Below are 16,635 nucleotides of genomic sequence, written 5' to 3' on the forward strand. Positions count from 1 at the left end.
TAGCAACGGTTGTCATGCCACCTTCTAGTCTGCTCCATCCAAAGGTGATAAGGAATCGAAATGACCAAAGGTATCCAAGATTTTCGCAGCAAAACAACCTTCGATTTTCTTATCTACCATGAGAGTAATTCCTCAATAGAAGGAAAACCACCCCACTGGATGTCGAACAACATGAACACCTCTTTCCAAACTTTAACATTGAAGTCACACTCCAAGAAAATATGGTTGATGGACTCTTGACTATTTTGATAGAGTTCGCACCTGGAAACCACAAGGACTTGCGCTTCATCACTAAATCATTAGTTGGAAAGCTAACCAGGGCTAGCCGCCACCCTAAAATAGAGATACCCGAGAGGAGACCTTTCAACCACACAATACCAGCCCAACCATAAATTGGAATTTGTTTTCTGATGCCTTCCCACTCTGATTTCATTGAGAAATTACTAGATTCTGAAAGAGACTGGAATCTCTTATCATTCACCGCCACCGAAGAGAGCTTAGTTGCACTAATCTTATCATAAACATCAGCTAGTTGAGGAGAAGAAACCGCTAGTAAGCACCAACACCCATCTTCAATAAATTTTGAAACTGTAGCTATCAAATGACGAGAAATTTGAACTTCATTAGCTAACAAATCCACTATTCTGTTACCCCCAAACCAGAGATCATATTGGAATTTAAAGGAAGATCCATCCCCAATAATCCAATGCTTCGATTCTCGTACAAATGACCAGACCTTTCTCAACCCGGGAAGAATCGAAGAAGAGTTCAGCTTCCTTAGAGACCCATCATTAGTAATGAAGTGGCCTCTCAAGAAAGTTGCAAGAATAGATTTATCAGATTTAATAAACCACCCCAAATTTTCTAATAGAGCCAGATTGATGTCCCTTAAACGACGAATCTCCAATCCTCCTTCTTGCATTGGTTTGTAGAGAGTGTCACTGATGAGGCATAAAACACCCCACCTATCAAAGGCTACCACGTGGCCGACCCGACCTTAGTCCGAGAATTGAGTTGGGCCGAGCACTGAAGCCGAGGCCGAGGCCGAGCTCGCACAAGTCAGCTGGGGCTAAGGCCGAGCTCACACAAGTCAGTCATAAACTCCTGACCGAGCATACACAGGACATCCTAGGCTGAGCTGACTGCCGAGACCGACCTAACAGGCCGACCTCTCAAACCGACCTCCCAGGCCGAGGTGACTGCCAAGACCGACCTACCAGGCCGACATCCTAGGCCGAGCCCTCCTCCACAGAGGCTACCATAGCGCCCCACCGGGGATCGTGGGGCCACGTCAGCACATCCCGAGAATCACGGGATAAGGATCGAGCCACGATCCCAGCGCAATACGAAAGCACAATTTACATGGACTCTTACCTTAATAAGAGTCCGACCCCGAAAATAGCTCTCCACTCCACTCTACGCGAGAGAGCCTTCCAAAAGAAGGACTCCTACCATACTAGGACTCTCCCAACCGCCTCATCTCATCCTCACTCAATAAATACCCAGGTATGGAGCACCATTCATCATCTTGCTTTCTACTACACAGTTACGCTGTCGCATTGGAGACCTGACTTGAGCATCGGAGAGTCCTAGGCCGGAGCCACACTGGCCCTCTTGCGCTCATTGCTTGGTTTTTGCAGGTTCATCCACGGGCGAACCAAGGACCGGAGGTTTTCACACGCAACAGTCCCATTTGATTGTGATGGACTTTGATGTTGTCGCAACCCCAGTACTCCAAATAAAATTATAAATCCACCTTTCCATAAGGGGAGTAGAAGATGATGGCCAAAGAGAAATAGAGAATTATGAATCAGAATGCTGCATATTACAGACTTCCCCAACTCAACTCTCCCTGCAATTGATAAAAGACGACCCTTCTACCCAGCTAACTGATCTTTTACTTTATCAATCAAAGGAATGACAAAATCACGTTTAACCCGGCCTTGGAAAATCTGAACACCCAAGTAACGTGTTGGAAATGTACATTCTGGAATCTTAAGAACCTCCTTGATTCGAATTTTCCTTGCCTACGGAATCGAACCTAGATAAAGTTTACTTTTACCCAAGTTGAAAGGTTGGCCAGAATAATCTTGGTATTTGTCAAGGAAACCCTTCAGGTTCTTAACCCGTCTCAACTCAACATTCATAAAAATGAAAATGAATATCACACATCTGTAGTGTCGACTACAGATTTGTTATGTTCTAGAAATTTAAATATTTCTATTCCTTAAGGAAAACCAAAATTGATGATGGAGTTTGGTGTCTTCCTCAACCGGACTGGTTTAAATTAAATGTTGATGGGTGCTCTCTTGGCAATCCTAGTAAGGCGGGTGTAGGGGGAATAATTAGAGATTCCAATGCTCAGATTGTTTCCTCGTTTCGTCAGTTCCTGAGGGTTTTTTACAAATTTTGTGGCTGAATTTTGTGTTTTAATTATTGGTTTGGAGTAGGCGAAAGACCTTCACATCTCAAAGGTCTAGATTGAGTGTGATTCGATGGCGGTGGTGTTCATGGTTTCTAAGCTTATGATTTTGTGGTTTATTCGGCAAAGGTGGACTGCTCTTCAAAGTTATCTTGACACCTCTAAATGGAAAATCACTCATTGTTATAGAGAGGGTAACCTGGAGGCTGATTTCCTCGCTAAATCAGCGACGAAATTTGAAGTATCATCTCATCTCACTTCTTGGCCTAGTTCGATTGAAGAGGACCTTAGAATGGATGCTCAGGGAAGACCAAGATTTTGGTCTTTTTAAGTTTTTCTGTTGTGTCTAAATTTTTTTTCTTTGTCTGCTAGTGGAGCCTCTGCTCTTGGCATGTCGATGGTGGGGGTCGCTATAGTGGATTTGTTTTTGTTTCTAGGCTTTCCAATATATTTGTAAATTCTTTTTTCTTCTTAATATACATGACCTTTTAGCCAAAAAAATATTTGGAAAATATAAAATGTGGCAACCTTAGAATAGAGTGTCCAAATATGTTCATAGTTATAAACGAGCAACGGTAAAAGTTGGCAATTGTACATATTGAAATTATCATAACAAACACATGAATATAAAAATGTATTAATTAATTTAATCAACTTAAAATGGGTTTGATGGATACATACATCAAATGTAATTAATCAAACACTTTCTTTTGATTCCGTCCAATGCTCGATGATCCAAGGACTTTGACTCACAATACGAAGCACAAATCCTCAAGTATTGACCTCAAATCTCTTCTCTTTCCCTCTCTAGAGTTCCAACTTTTAGAACAAAGTGAAAATGAATGGTCAACTGGTATGAGAAACCGATTGACCGACTCCATAGTTTACTTTATGCTTAGTCAATTGGATGATTACCAGACGATGAATTTCCATCTGGTTGACCAGTAAATAATCAGTTCCACACGGTTCAACTATTGTGAGCTTAACCATGGGGGCATTCGGTCGACCGAAAAATCCGATCATCCTAATTCTTTTTCCACTTGAAAGGTAACTCAATTACATTCAATTCTTGTGTTTTGAGTTTCTTCGAACTCTAACTAAATGGTCCTCTAAAATTCATGTGAATGTATTTCTAGATAAGCATATAACATTCCTATTATTTAAACTTGGCCACGAACCCACATACATAGTGGCAGCAGCCAAGTCCCTACTCTGCCCTAACTTGTTTGGACGTTAGCGAGTCAACCCACAGACCACATTAGCAATGTTTTAGGAATCGGTATTGATCATGTATTGGCCAATTCAAACCAATACCTATCAATTTGTATCGGTCATAATGAACGTTTTGACCTTTAAAGATTAAAGATATTGATACCATATTATATTTTGACTATTTTACCCTTTATTTGTATTTGTGCCATATCAACTACCCCGTATCGGCCAGCATCGATATCGGTGTCGGAGCCCGTGGAGAGCACGTTCAGCAAACAGTAATCTATCGTATTGTGGTTTCTTAATTTCTCGCACGAGAAATTGCCGGTAACCAATGCATAATTATAGCCCTGCATTGATGGCGGCATGGCTTTGTACGGAAAGCCGTCGCCACAAAAATAAAAATGAAAAAAACATATTCATTTTTGTTCATTCTTGTTTTTGCCTTTTTCTGATCTACTGACTACCGGTAAGTAAGGTTAAAAATTCAGGTATTGCATTCGGGGATTTAGGATCGGTCAAACTCGGCTTGGATCATAAAAAATGATAAAATCCAAGTTTTACTGAAACGGGTTTGGATCAGTAAAAAATATTAATAAAATATAAAAAATTGGTACTAAAAAATTCAAAAAAGGTCAAAATCCCTAAATTATTAGTCAAAAAACCCAAAAAATGGCTAATATCGAATTGGATTGTCCAATCCAACCGAGTTGTTTGCTCCAAGGAGCGACCCAGTAAAACCTGGATGGAATGGATTGGTCTAATCTCAGGATCGGCCTCAATCGATACTGATCCAATCCAACTGCAATCGACTGATCCAGTTTGAGATTACGAACCATATAGGTGAGTGATCAATATGGATCCTCTGCTACCAGCTGCTTGTACGGTCGGTGTGTAGCCTTACACATAGGATGTGGATTTCATGTGGACCCCACCCAGGCAGGGTGCTGAGGCAATCATTTCGTCCTTTCTTGTGTGAGGCTACACACCGGTCGGATATAGTTTTAGTGCACAATATCAGAACGGGTATCGTAACACCCAAAACCAATATGATACTGATACGATATCAGCCTGAATCAATTGTATCAGACAAAATTACCACTGAAATTCTTTTAAAAATGAGTTTTCTGACCATTTTACCTCTTGTTCGTACTGTGCTACCGATACGATATCGGTATCAGGGACTAGTAAAATTGATACATATTACCTGATATGGGCGATACAATCCGATACTTAAAACCATGGGTGGCAGAGTATCCCGATCCACTGAGTGATGACTGGTCTTAGCTTTTTATATTTAAAATAAATAATTTTGGATTTGGTTTCCTATTTTTATTTATTGACGAAGATTTTCCCACCAGATGCGAAAGATATCAAAGAAAGGAAAAAAAGACAGAGAGTGTGTTTAGCTATAAAAAGTAGTTTTGTTTTCTCATTAAATTCTCTTCACAGTTCTCACTCATTAACACGCATCACGAACGCCCAGACAAACTCTCTCACTCTCTCTCTCTGTCTCTGTCTCTGTCTCTGTGTCTTATACCCATTGGTCCATGGACTTCTGATGTTTGTAGTTGGCCAAAACTAAAGTGCTTTAATAGTTCTACCCTTTTGAAGAACTCGTGTTGGTGGGTATTCAGAGCTCCATTAGCTTGGATCAAACTTTCTTATCCTTTATCAGAGGTAGGGTTTGTAACTAGATTCTTGGCTTAATTAGGAAAAATTCTGCTCTTTTTACCTGAACCCATATTTTTCATTCCATTTTTTTTTCTAAAACTTCATTCTGTGCAGATAGAGTTGTGTGATTTGTGAAGAACTAAGAAGAATGGCAAGAGAGAAAATCCAGATAAAAAAGATCCATAACACAACAGCGAGGCAAGTTACTTTCTCTAAGAGAAGAAGAGGGCTTTTTAAGAAGGCTGAGGAGCTTTCTATTCTCTGCGATGCTGAACTCGCTCTAATCATTTTCTCCTCAACTGGAAAGCTCTTCGAGTACGGCAGCTCAAGGTTCCTCTCTCTTCTCTCTCTCTCTCTCTCTTAGTAACTAGTAAGAATGCATGTCTCAAATAAGGTGAAACATTTTCTCGCATAGTTTCATCTGAAGGTTTTGAAAGTTCTTCAGGTGATCACTTAGTTGTGCAGATCTTCTTGAAACGAAAGTTTTAAGTCTGAAAAAAAAGAAGAAATAGGAAAGAAGAAACTTGGAGGCACCGAAACCTAGGCTGCATTTAATTTGTTTGGTTCGTAAATAGAAAATCTCATAAGCCCAACACTTATAGATTCTTTTCTTTTCTTGGTAAATCACAACCATTTTTGGACTTCGAAAAAAAAGTGGTGGAGTGGGTTTGGAGACATTATCGTACAAACCCAAGGATTACGGCTTGGTTCCCTAGATAGCTGTTTTGAGTGATTTAGTGACTCAGAAACTTATTGATGGACCGTACAGCGTTTATTTTACATGAAATAAGGGATTTCATGGTAATTTTAAGAAGAATTAATTTCTTATTTTTCAGGATTTTCTCTTGTGTGTTGGCTAAGGATTTAATAGATATGTAATATTTCTTCAAGGGCTACTTAGGTTTTCGCTCTTTGATCTCTGCAAGTACTTGAAATGACCTTGGATGTCAACTTTAAACAAGGGTAGAAGTCTACCAGTAGGGTTTTCAAGATTTCCTTAGCTGAAATCTACTACTTTTCAGGCTTTGAACCTTCGTTGCAGATTCAAAAAACTGAGTTGGGATTGGAAGGAAATTTCATATTAATTGACAAGTTTTGAGGCATCTTCTAAGGCTTTCCGTGGTCCCTTCTTTGCCTGTTTACCTTTCATATTATTACTGCTTCTCTACCAGCTTACATATATTTATGGATATTGATTGCTGCCTTGAATTGGGTGATCTTTGCAAAGTCTGTACACGTCTGTTCATGTAACATGTCAGGGTTTCGGTTTAGTTTATGTGATATGTGAGATTATTCCCAAACATTACCTTTACTTATGATGATGAGATTTTGGGGTGAAGAAGGTAATTAAAGCTACAAAAACTTCTAGGAATAAGTGTTGGAAATATGTGAAGGACCATGCTTAACACTAGATTTAGGAACCCACATAGGATCAAGGATCGATATCTCGGTTTCGGACCTGGTTTCGGTAGATGTGCCGGATCTTTTTTCGAGGTTTCGATACTGGGTTTCAATCTTGGTGTCATTGAGTTGAAACTCAGGGTTGAAACTTGGGTTTCGAAACCGAGACAACTCGAAGATTTCGATTAGTTTCGAAAGAGATTTAGTTTCATGCATAGGATGGGTTGCTTTGGGTAATTTGCATGTGCTATTCTTCAATTTCTTTTCATTACTGGATGTCTTACATCTCTGATTGGAGGTTAACTCTTACTTCTTCATGGAGTATTATCTCTTTAGCAGGAGGGTGGAAATGGTGGTGCTCCTTGGGTAGAGTAGGAAGCTCAACAGGCAATTAGGGTTTTATGTTGATTAACTGTTATTTTGATAAGAACCAGTCTTCTTCTTCTCACCAGACTTTTTTAGTCTAATTTCATATCGATAAATACTTTTACTTTCATGAATATTTGGGGTCAGTAATGGAGAGGAAAAGAAATGGAGGCATAGCCCCATACCGAGAAAGAGAGAGAGAGATTCATTTTTTTTTTTTGGGTAGAGTACATCTTATGCAAAGATGCTAATTAATATTGAAAGGAAATGTTCCAAGAAAAAACATCCCTTTTTTAATTTCATAAATCGTGTAACTTGTCATGAAATTGCCAAAGATTAGAAGAAGCAAGGGCTTCTCCTTGCAATGTAATGCTATTATGTATTTATTTTCCTTCATTTTGGTTAATTTCCATTGTTCCTTTTCCATGCTGCAATGCCATATCTTTGTTGTAATTCTTACATCTTCTCCAATCTCAACAAAATTTTCTTGTCTTGATAAAATAAACATTGTTACATGTTTCATAATACATCATATAGGACCACTGAAATTAGAATAGCTTCTCACATTTTTTAGAAATATTGAGATGCTTAGCCACTGCAAATGAGTCATTGGGTCAGGTGGTGCATGAGATATGGGAAATTTTCAATAAAGAACAACAAGAAATATATATAAAAAAAGTACAGCAAGAAAATATAAGAGACAATCAGATGGTGCAAATGTGCAAAATCCTTGACCTTCACAGGTACACCGAATTCAAGTTAAACCAAACATGAACCAAACCTCCACCAATTGTCGCTCCCGATATCATTGATTGGACTAAGTTTTATCCAAATACTGGATGAGTTTTTAAGCATCATATTGAATGGCGGATTTCACATTGTTATAGGGAAGCAAACCCTATAGCGGACTTCCTGGCAAAGTCAGCTGCTAAATATGAGCTGTCCTCCATGATGATTGGTTTTCCCAACTCAATTGTGCATGACCTGCAGATGGATGCTCAAGGAAGGGCTCGTTTTCGTGCTTCTTAATTTTCTGCTTTTGTTTGCAGGTCAGTTCCTCCTGTTGATGGCATTGCCAAAGGTGGGAGAGGCTGACTTTGCTCTGTGTGTTTGAGTTTCAGGCGGTTGGCCTGTTTCTCTTTTGTATTTTTATTTTTCTTTTAATTCAAATCATCTTTTATGAAGAAAAAAAGCATCATATTGAAGCTTCCTAAGTACAAGAAGTTATATTTGACTAGGATATTAAATAGAGGGTTGGTCATATTTGTAAAAATCATTGAAGAAATAGAGACATCATGTAAATGCTAGGAAGTTTAATGGAACTTTTAAAGTGATAAAAATAAGCACCATTACACACAAACTACCCATTACATTCTAAGCAAGATGCCCATTTATAATGCTTTAAGAAGATGGATACATGATGAATAGTAGCATAACCTGCTCTTATGTTGGATTCCATAATCATCAATTAGTAAGCCAAATTAAAGTGAAAAGGCTGCAAAATAAAGTAACTCATAATTAGTTGCTTGAATACTGTAGCTCTTTTCTACCACATGTCTTTTATAGAAGTATACAAAAATACCATGAAATGATAATTTCATGATTAATAAAATATAAAATTAAAAAATTAATAAATAAACTATGAAATGATAATGACATGACATGGTTAAAAAAATTTGGTTTATCAGCTAACTAGGGCTAGAAGAATTCTAATTGCACATTGTGTCCTTGTGAGTCTTCTGTTCAAGTCTCAGCTGACTAGGGTTTCTCTCTTGTATATGTATTTATCAGTTGCAAAGTAAGTAATAATAAGAATCGTTTTGTGCTAATATGGTATCAGAGCCACAAAAGGCTCAAGCCAATTTAACCCTAGTCGGTCTTATATCCCTCCATTCTTCATCGACCTCTGTGTGTGGTTGTTCTCTCTTCTAGCCCCACCATGACTACGGAAACTACCTCAGTTTCCTCTCCCACAGCCCCCACCTGCTCATCTACTCCCGTCACTCTTTCACCCTCTCTCACTTTGGCTCATCACTTACTCTCTCTCAAATTGACTCCGATGAACTTTCTTTTTTGGGAGGCTCAAATTGTTCCTTTCCTCAAGAGTCAATTTTTTGGCTACGTTGATGGCTCTCTTCCTTGCCCATCTACTGCTTCCGCTGCTGCTTTCTGGCAACAACAAGATGCGACTCTCATGAGTCTTTTTGATCGCTTCTCTCTGCGAAGAAGTTTACCTCTCGTTATCGGCAAATGTACCAGTCATGAGATTTGGGATGCCCTCACAACGGCATTCGGCTCCACCTCCACTACAAGAAACTTGTCTTTGCACCTTGGTCTTCAAAATCTGTTTCACAAACTGACGTACCTATTTCCAAAATTTGCAGCGTGCGAAATTCATGGTTGACGAACTGGCTACTGCCAAAAAACCCTGCAAACTGAGAATTTTAATATCCATTTTTTTCGTGCCCTGCGCCACAACTTCAAAGACATTGTACCAAATTTACTTGCTCGCCCTAAGGGTCTCTCTTATTCAGAATTACATGGTTTACTACTTAGTCACGAGTTCCTGCAGTCTTCCTTCATCAGCAAACTGATGATATCAAAGAACCCTGCCCCTCCAGGTCCTCCCACCGCCATATCGTTAAAACGGGTCTCTCTGTTTGCTCACGATTTTGTTCCCCTCCACTACTGACATTTTGCATTAGAGACAGCCGTTTACCTTATTAATCAAATGTCATCACACATTTCTCAAGGTGTCTCTCCCTTCTAGCTTGTTTACCATTAGTCTCCATACTATTCTATGTTTTCCCATTCTTTTTCTATATAATAAACATAAGATGGACTAACGCTGTTCTCCTTGTGTTTTTTTTCTTGGTTACAGTCCATTCCACACGGGATACCATTGCCTTGATCGCGCAACCAATTGTCTCTACATTACGCGTCATGTCGTTTCTCTGAAACGGCCTTTCCTTTTGCCACCCCGACTCCTACCTACTCTACCCTCCCACCGCATGCCCTCCTTTCCCTGGGCTTTGGTGCCCACTCATGTTTCCAACTCTCTCACGGTCCCTTCCCACTCCCAAGGTGCCCGTACTAGCACTCTCCCCTCTCCCTCATGCAGATTTCGATCCCTCCCTACCCAATCTCTCTTTCTCTCCCTGTCCACCATTGTATCCCACCCCCTTTGTGCTCAACCTCTTTAGGACATTTATGCCCCTCCCCGGGTCCCCTCTTCTCAACCAAATCGGCCCTAGACAGTACTGCCCTTGCCACTCCCACTCTTGTTCACCCAATGCAACTTCGTTCTTGGCCCAACCCCCCTTATGCCCTCACCTCCAACACCCTCCCTATTGCCTCCCTTGAACCCACCTACTTCTCTTAGGCAAACAAACTACCTAAGTGGTGCGACGCCATGATTGAGGAATTTAACGCCCTTATTCATAATGGCACGTGGACTCTTGTACTTCATCGTGATGATATGAGCATGGTAGGTTGTAAATGGGTTTACAAGATAAAGAGGATGGCTGATGGCTCTCTTGAACGCTACAACACCCGCCTTCTTGCAAAGGGTTTTCATCAACAACAGGGCATTGACTACACTGGTACCTTCAGCCCTATTGTCAGACCGATCACCATTCGTACCTTTCTCTCTCTGGCCCTCTCATGGGTGGTCTATCAGGCAGCTTGATGTATACAATGCTTTCTTGCACGATGTACTTAATGAAGAAGTCTATATGGTTCAGCCCTTGACTTTGAGGATCCGAACTGCTCTAACCAGGTTTGCCAAATTCACCGCTCTATCTATGGTCTCAAGCAAGATTTGCGAGCATGGTTCCACAGGCTTTTTACCTTTCTTCTTTAGTTTAGCTTTCATGCATCTCACACTGATCGTTCACTCTCCATCTACAAAAAGGTTACGGATATTATGTATATACTGTTTTATGTTGACAATATTCTTGTTACCAATAATGCTCCCAGACAGCATTGCTCTACTCCACCGTCTTGCCATTGAGTTCTTTATCAAGGACCTGGGCCCTCTAAGCTTTTATCTAGTATCGAGGACTCAAGGTACATCAGTGATCTTCTTAACAAGGTTGGCATGAGTGATTGCTTTTTAGTCCTCACTCCCATGGCTTTAACTACAAAATTGTCTGCCCAAGGGTGTGTGCTCTTTTCCGGTTGTACCAAATAAAGATCAATTGTTGGTGCCCTCCAGTATGTTACGCTCACCCACCTCGACGTGTGATTTACAATTAATCGTGCATATCAATACAAGCATGCCCCCATCGAGGATCACTGGGCTTTGGTCAAGTTTTTTCTTCAATATCTCAAGCATAGTCGTACTTATGATTTACTCATTGAAAAACCACCTCAACTTGCCCTTCAGGCCTTCTCTGATGCGGATTGGGCGGCCTGCAGTGATGATTGCAAATCTACGAGGGGCTATTCCATTTTTGGGGTACCAATCTCATTTCCTAGAATTCTAGAAAACAAAAAATGGTGGCTCGCTCCTCCACGGAGTCCGAGTATAAGGCCCTTGTTGATGCGTCCGCAAAGCTCATCTAGTTGCAAATTCTCTTTCGGAAACTTGGGATTGTCTTCTTTGCCCCTCCCATTCTTTGGTGTGACAACATTGGCGCGACATATTTCTCCGCCTATCCTATTTTTCATGCTCTCTCCAAGCATGTTGAGATTGATTTTCAATTCGTTCATGCCAAGATCGCGAAACGGGAGCTTGCAGTGCAATTTATTTCTACTAAGGACAAGATCATCGATATATTGACCAAGCCTCTTTCCACTGCTCAGTATCAGTTCATGTGCAACAAGTTGAAGATCCGCTCCCTCGGATCTTCCACTTGAGGGGGTTGTATTGACCAAATGTTGAGTTTCCCTATTTTGCATGGAACTCAATATTCGGTTACCATTCTTGAAAGGATTCTGATTGCACATTATCTCCTTGTAAATTTTCCATTCAAGTCTCAGCCGACTAGGGCTTCTCTCTTGTATGTTGTATGTATATCTCAGTTGTAAAGTAAATATTTATAAGAACCGTTTTCTTTTTGTAAGAATTATAATAATCGTTTTATGCTAACAATATATGATGGATGTTTCCTAATTTAATAAACCTAAAGGGGAAAAAATAACAACAAATCAACTGAAAAAACAGCTACAAATTAAGAGGAGACAAGGAGCTACAAAGGCCAGAAGCACGCTAACAATAGAACCAAACAAAGGTCCCAAACACAAGGAAAGATAAAATGATAAATGGCTAAAAGAACCAAGGAAATAAAACTAGGGTCATTGGTGGGGGGGGGGGGGGACTACTGAGGGATATCCTAAGAAGAGCCAACCAATTTACTCCTCTCACTCTCTCTATAAGGGACAAGGTTACAGAAAGCCTTCTGCTGAATCTCAAAGCTTACGGAGGACCAGATTTTCTTACAAGTGCACGAACAGTTTGGCCATCTCCTTATGTTCCTATCCCACAAAATATGATGAATGGCAACACATAACGCTAACCTACCAATAGAATCACAAACGGGCTTCTCTCTGAAATGAGAAAGTACCTAGTCACCTACACCCACTTCTGGAGAAGGATCGGATCGATCAAAGGGAAGGCCAACACTTGGCAAGGATAGCCTCCCATATAGCCTTAGAAAAAAGAACATCTAAAGAATAGATGATTGATGTCTTGTTTAGCACTCCAACAGAAACAACAGTTTAGGAATCTAATTGACCTATATTGGAGGAGGGATTGGGAGGGTAGAGATGAAGTGAGGGCCCTCTAGGCAATGAAACTATGTCGAGGGATAAAGCCCTTACCCCAAATTAGGCTGCATCACGGAACCTTAGGCCTCAGATCTAACCAGATTCTAGGTAGAAGCGGAATCCAATCTACCTAAGGAGCACACATTTCCTATGCATTTTCACTTGCTGCGTAAATTTTATGTACTTAATTCAAGTTTTTTTTTTGAATAGAAATTTATTTCGAGAGAAAAATGAGAACTATACAAGCGCCTAAAAGGGGAAAAGACAAAGGGTCACCCAAACCCAATATAAGGGAAAAACAAAGGCTAGTTAGCGAAGCCGAATCTGAAGGCCCCATAAGGAAACAATGTGATAGTTCTTAACATAGTCTAAAATCAAAGGCTTGAAGATGATTCATCCTTGTCTTGATCTCAAATTCGATAAAACTTCATATCTGGTTGAACATACGAGATGTAGAAGTCTACCTACGTTTATTTTGCTCCCACCAAATATAATAGATAGTAGCACAGAAGGCCATCTTGACAGCAAGGTGGCAAATTGTTTGAATATCCTTTTGATCCACTTCCATTCACCTTCAAAGGAGGAAGATGGATTATGAGGAGTCCAGCATTTTTGAATCACTCCCTTCTAAATATGCATAGAGAAAGGACACCTAAAAAATAGATGATCAATGTCTTTGGTATCATTCTAGCAGAGGCTACAGTTAGGAATCCTTAAGTTCCTATAACAAAGAAACTCTTGAGTAGGCAATTAATGTATAGTTTAGGGCCCTCCAAGCAATGAAGCTGTGCCTTGGTATGTAATGTTGTAACCAAACGAATTTTCAACAAAGAACATTACTACCTTTAAATCTGACCAAATCCCAAGCCAAGGCAGAAGAAAAACAATTTGAGGAAGAGAGAATCCACTGGATAGCATCCCCGCTGCCAAGAGGTCTTCTAGAAATCAACTAAAGCTGGTCCCAAACCTGAGCCAGATCTGAGGAAGCCAGGGGACTTGGAGTCCACACGACATCTAAGATAATAGATGAGACTATAGCCATTCGGTTAGAACCAACATCATATCTAATTTTTTCCCCAAAGAGATAAGAACCCCACATGGGTGCCAATTGTCCAGCCATAACCAAGTAGAAGAGCCATTGTTTATCCGGGTTTTGATTGCCTTTGAGACTAAGGGTCTGATCTTAAGCATCTTCCTCTAGGTCTACGAAGAACCAGAGGCACAAGATATAGTCTAGATAGAGTCTATCTTGAGATATATAGAATATATCCAATTGAGTCAAACAATAGCTTTCTTCTCAGCAATCCTCGCGAGAAGCTTCACAAGGCCAGCCTCATTCAAATCCTTTTACTTGAGACAAACAAACAGGCCTTCCATTACCAAAGACCACAACAAAGGAGAGAGGGGCAACATTGTCTGATTCCCCATCAAAGGAGCAAAAATAACCTACAAGGGAGTCATTTACCAAAACTGACACGTAGATAGTGGAAATGCGAAGGTGAACCCAATGAATATAGGGGGAAAGTTCATTCTATTTAGGATCCTCAGAATATAATCCCATCTCAGAGAATCAAAAGCCTTCTTGATGTCAATTTTCAACATAGCTGATGATGGAGAGTTGGCTCTACCAAAACCCCTAGCTATCTCATTACAAAGTAGTATATTATCTATAATGTTTCTTCCAAGGATGAAAGTTGACCGATTAAGATTGACAAAGTCTCCAACTACACTCTTCAATCTATTGGCCAAAACCTTTGCAATGAATTTGTAAAGGAGATTACTAAGGAAAAGTGATTTGAAATTAATGACCTTTGAGGCACCTTCATGGGTTAATAAAGGATTGGTTTATACACCCAATCTGATTGGGTTTGAGAAAGAAGCTCCTGATGGCTTTAATCAGATCCCCCTTGATATCTTTGGAGGCATTGAAGAAACACATACCGAACCCATGAGGACATGGAGCCTTGAGCACTGGGATTGGACTTCTTTCAAGTGTTGTTAACTGGAATTTAAGAAATATTTGTTTTTGCCTCAAAATTGTGTTTCGTATACTCTATCTAACTTTGGTGTTAGTCTAGTAACATATGGATGCGAAGGGTAGCATGTTTCTTTTTTGATAGTTAATATCAAATTTATTATGAAATGAAAGGAAAAAACTGTACAAACATCAAAGGGAAGTCCCTGACAGCCCTTGAAGGACACCCATAAGCGAAACTCCAATAAGACCTAAACAACCTCTAGAAAAAGCAAGGGGTACTCCTTTGGCAAGCCCCAGGGAAATACTACAATAGCTCTCCTGCCACTCAAAACAAAGGGTGAAACCTACCCTCAGCTGAATACCCAAAACCCTATATCTGAGATCTGCAAGGGTGAACGTTCCATTTCTCCACTAGGTTCAAGTTTTTGAAAGATTTCGGCCTTGAGGGGTGATCTTGACACCGGTTCTCCAAACCCTATTTCTGAATGATCACAGAAATAGGCAGTCTTATTCCAAAAAACTCGTAAGTTCCTTTCTTGCTAGATATGCAATCGTGCTGCAGAATGCAAGTTTAGTAATGCACCCAATGGAGTCCCCCTTGAATGTATTTCCAACTCGCTAGCCTCCAACATAATACTTCTTCCCAGGCCTCTAGAAGGGGAGAACCGCTTCAAAATGTACCCCCAAATTTGGGAGGTGAATGGGTTGTCAAAGCAAAGATGTTCTCTATCCTTCAAACCCGCACAATAGAGACAACAATGGGGCCCAATCTAGATCAATCTCATCCTCAGCTGGTGCTTGGTAGGAAGCGCATCCATCATACATCTCCAGACTCTGAGAGATTGTCACGGGATACATGTTGTGAACCAAATAGAATCAACACATGGCACCTTAGGGTGAAGACTTCTTATAACTATTTGAAAAAAATAGAGAATTGGCATAATTATTAGTCTAATTGATTCTATTTGGACAGTTGGCCGTTTTCTGATGCTTCATGGACTTGGAGAAAGATCCTCAAGATTAGATCTATCGTTGGAGATACAATTTAAAATCTTATTGATGATAGTTTTTTTACCCATTTATGGCTCGACAATTGGCATCTTTGAGGAGTCGTCCTTACGAAGTTTGGGGAGCTGGTTAGATACGATGTAGTTTTAGATAGGCTGGCTTTGATTTCCTCCATTGTCTCTGATGGCTTCTGGTCTCTTGACCCCTTCTGTTGATCTTGCTCGGGTTTTTTATCAGAAGGCCTCCTAGTAGTGGGGATGTTGTTCTATGGGTTCCCAACTCTTCTAAGAAGTTTTCTGCAATTTTTGATTGCAATCTGGTCCGATCCAAAGGTGGCTTGGTTCTTTGGTGGAAGGTTGCATGGTGTAAGCATCATATCCCAAAGCATAGCTTCATTACTTGGTGTGCTTTGACTGGTTGCCTCCCTACTAAGTTTTTCTCCTCCATAGGAATATTAGCATCCAAACTGCTGCCTATATTGGAATGCTATTGAAGATATTGATCATTAATTTTTTCGATGCTCTTTCTCCTTAAGCATTTGGAAAGAGGTGCTTCTGAAATACTGCCCCTCTCATCAGCCTCTTCATTCATTCGAAGGTGAATGGAGGTGGTTCTGTAAGAAATTCAATGACAACTCGATTTATAGGCGGTTTGTCAAGATGGTGTTCCGTGCTATAGTATATCACATATGGTAGGAAAGGAATATGCATAGGTGGAACTCTTCTTCTTGTATTTTCAACCAAATTTGGAGTGCTATTGACTTCGAGATCAAGACCAGAGTCAACTATCTTCAAGTTACTGACTC

The 16,635-nt window shown here is 40.2% G+C and overlaps 1 protein-coding gene across 1 annotated transcript in view; it reads left to right on the forward strand.

Moving 5' to 3' along the window:
* Positions 1-913: 913 nt before the first annotated feature.
* The window catches only part of LOC122662530 (MADS-box protein JOINTLESS-like), a 79,906-nt gene continuing 64,184 nt past the window's right edge, over positions 914-16,635 (forward strand). Inside the window, exons 1-2 of the mRNA XM_043858187.1 lie at positions 914-924; positions 5,423-5,638. Coding sequence (XP_043714122.1) covers positions 5,457-5,638 — 182 coding nt within the window. The 5' untranslated portion in view covers positions 914-924; positions 5,423-5,456. The remainder of the gene's footprint in view (positions 925-5,422; positions 5,639-16,635) is intronic.

This window comes from Telopea speciosissima, chromosome 5, assembly GCF_018873765.1.
Source record: "Telopea speciosissima isolate NSW1024214 ecotype Mountain lineage chromosome 5, Tspe_v1, whole genome shotgun sequence".
In the NCBI taxonomy this organism is placed as follows: domain Eukaryota; kingdom Viridiplantae; phylum Streptophyta; class Magnoliopsida; order Proteales; family Proteaceae; genus Telopea; species Telopea speciosissima.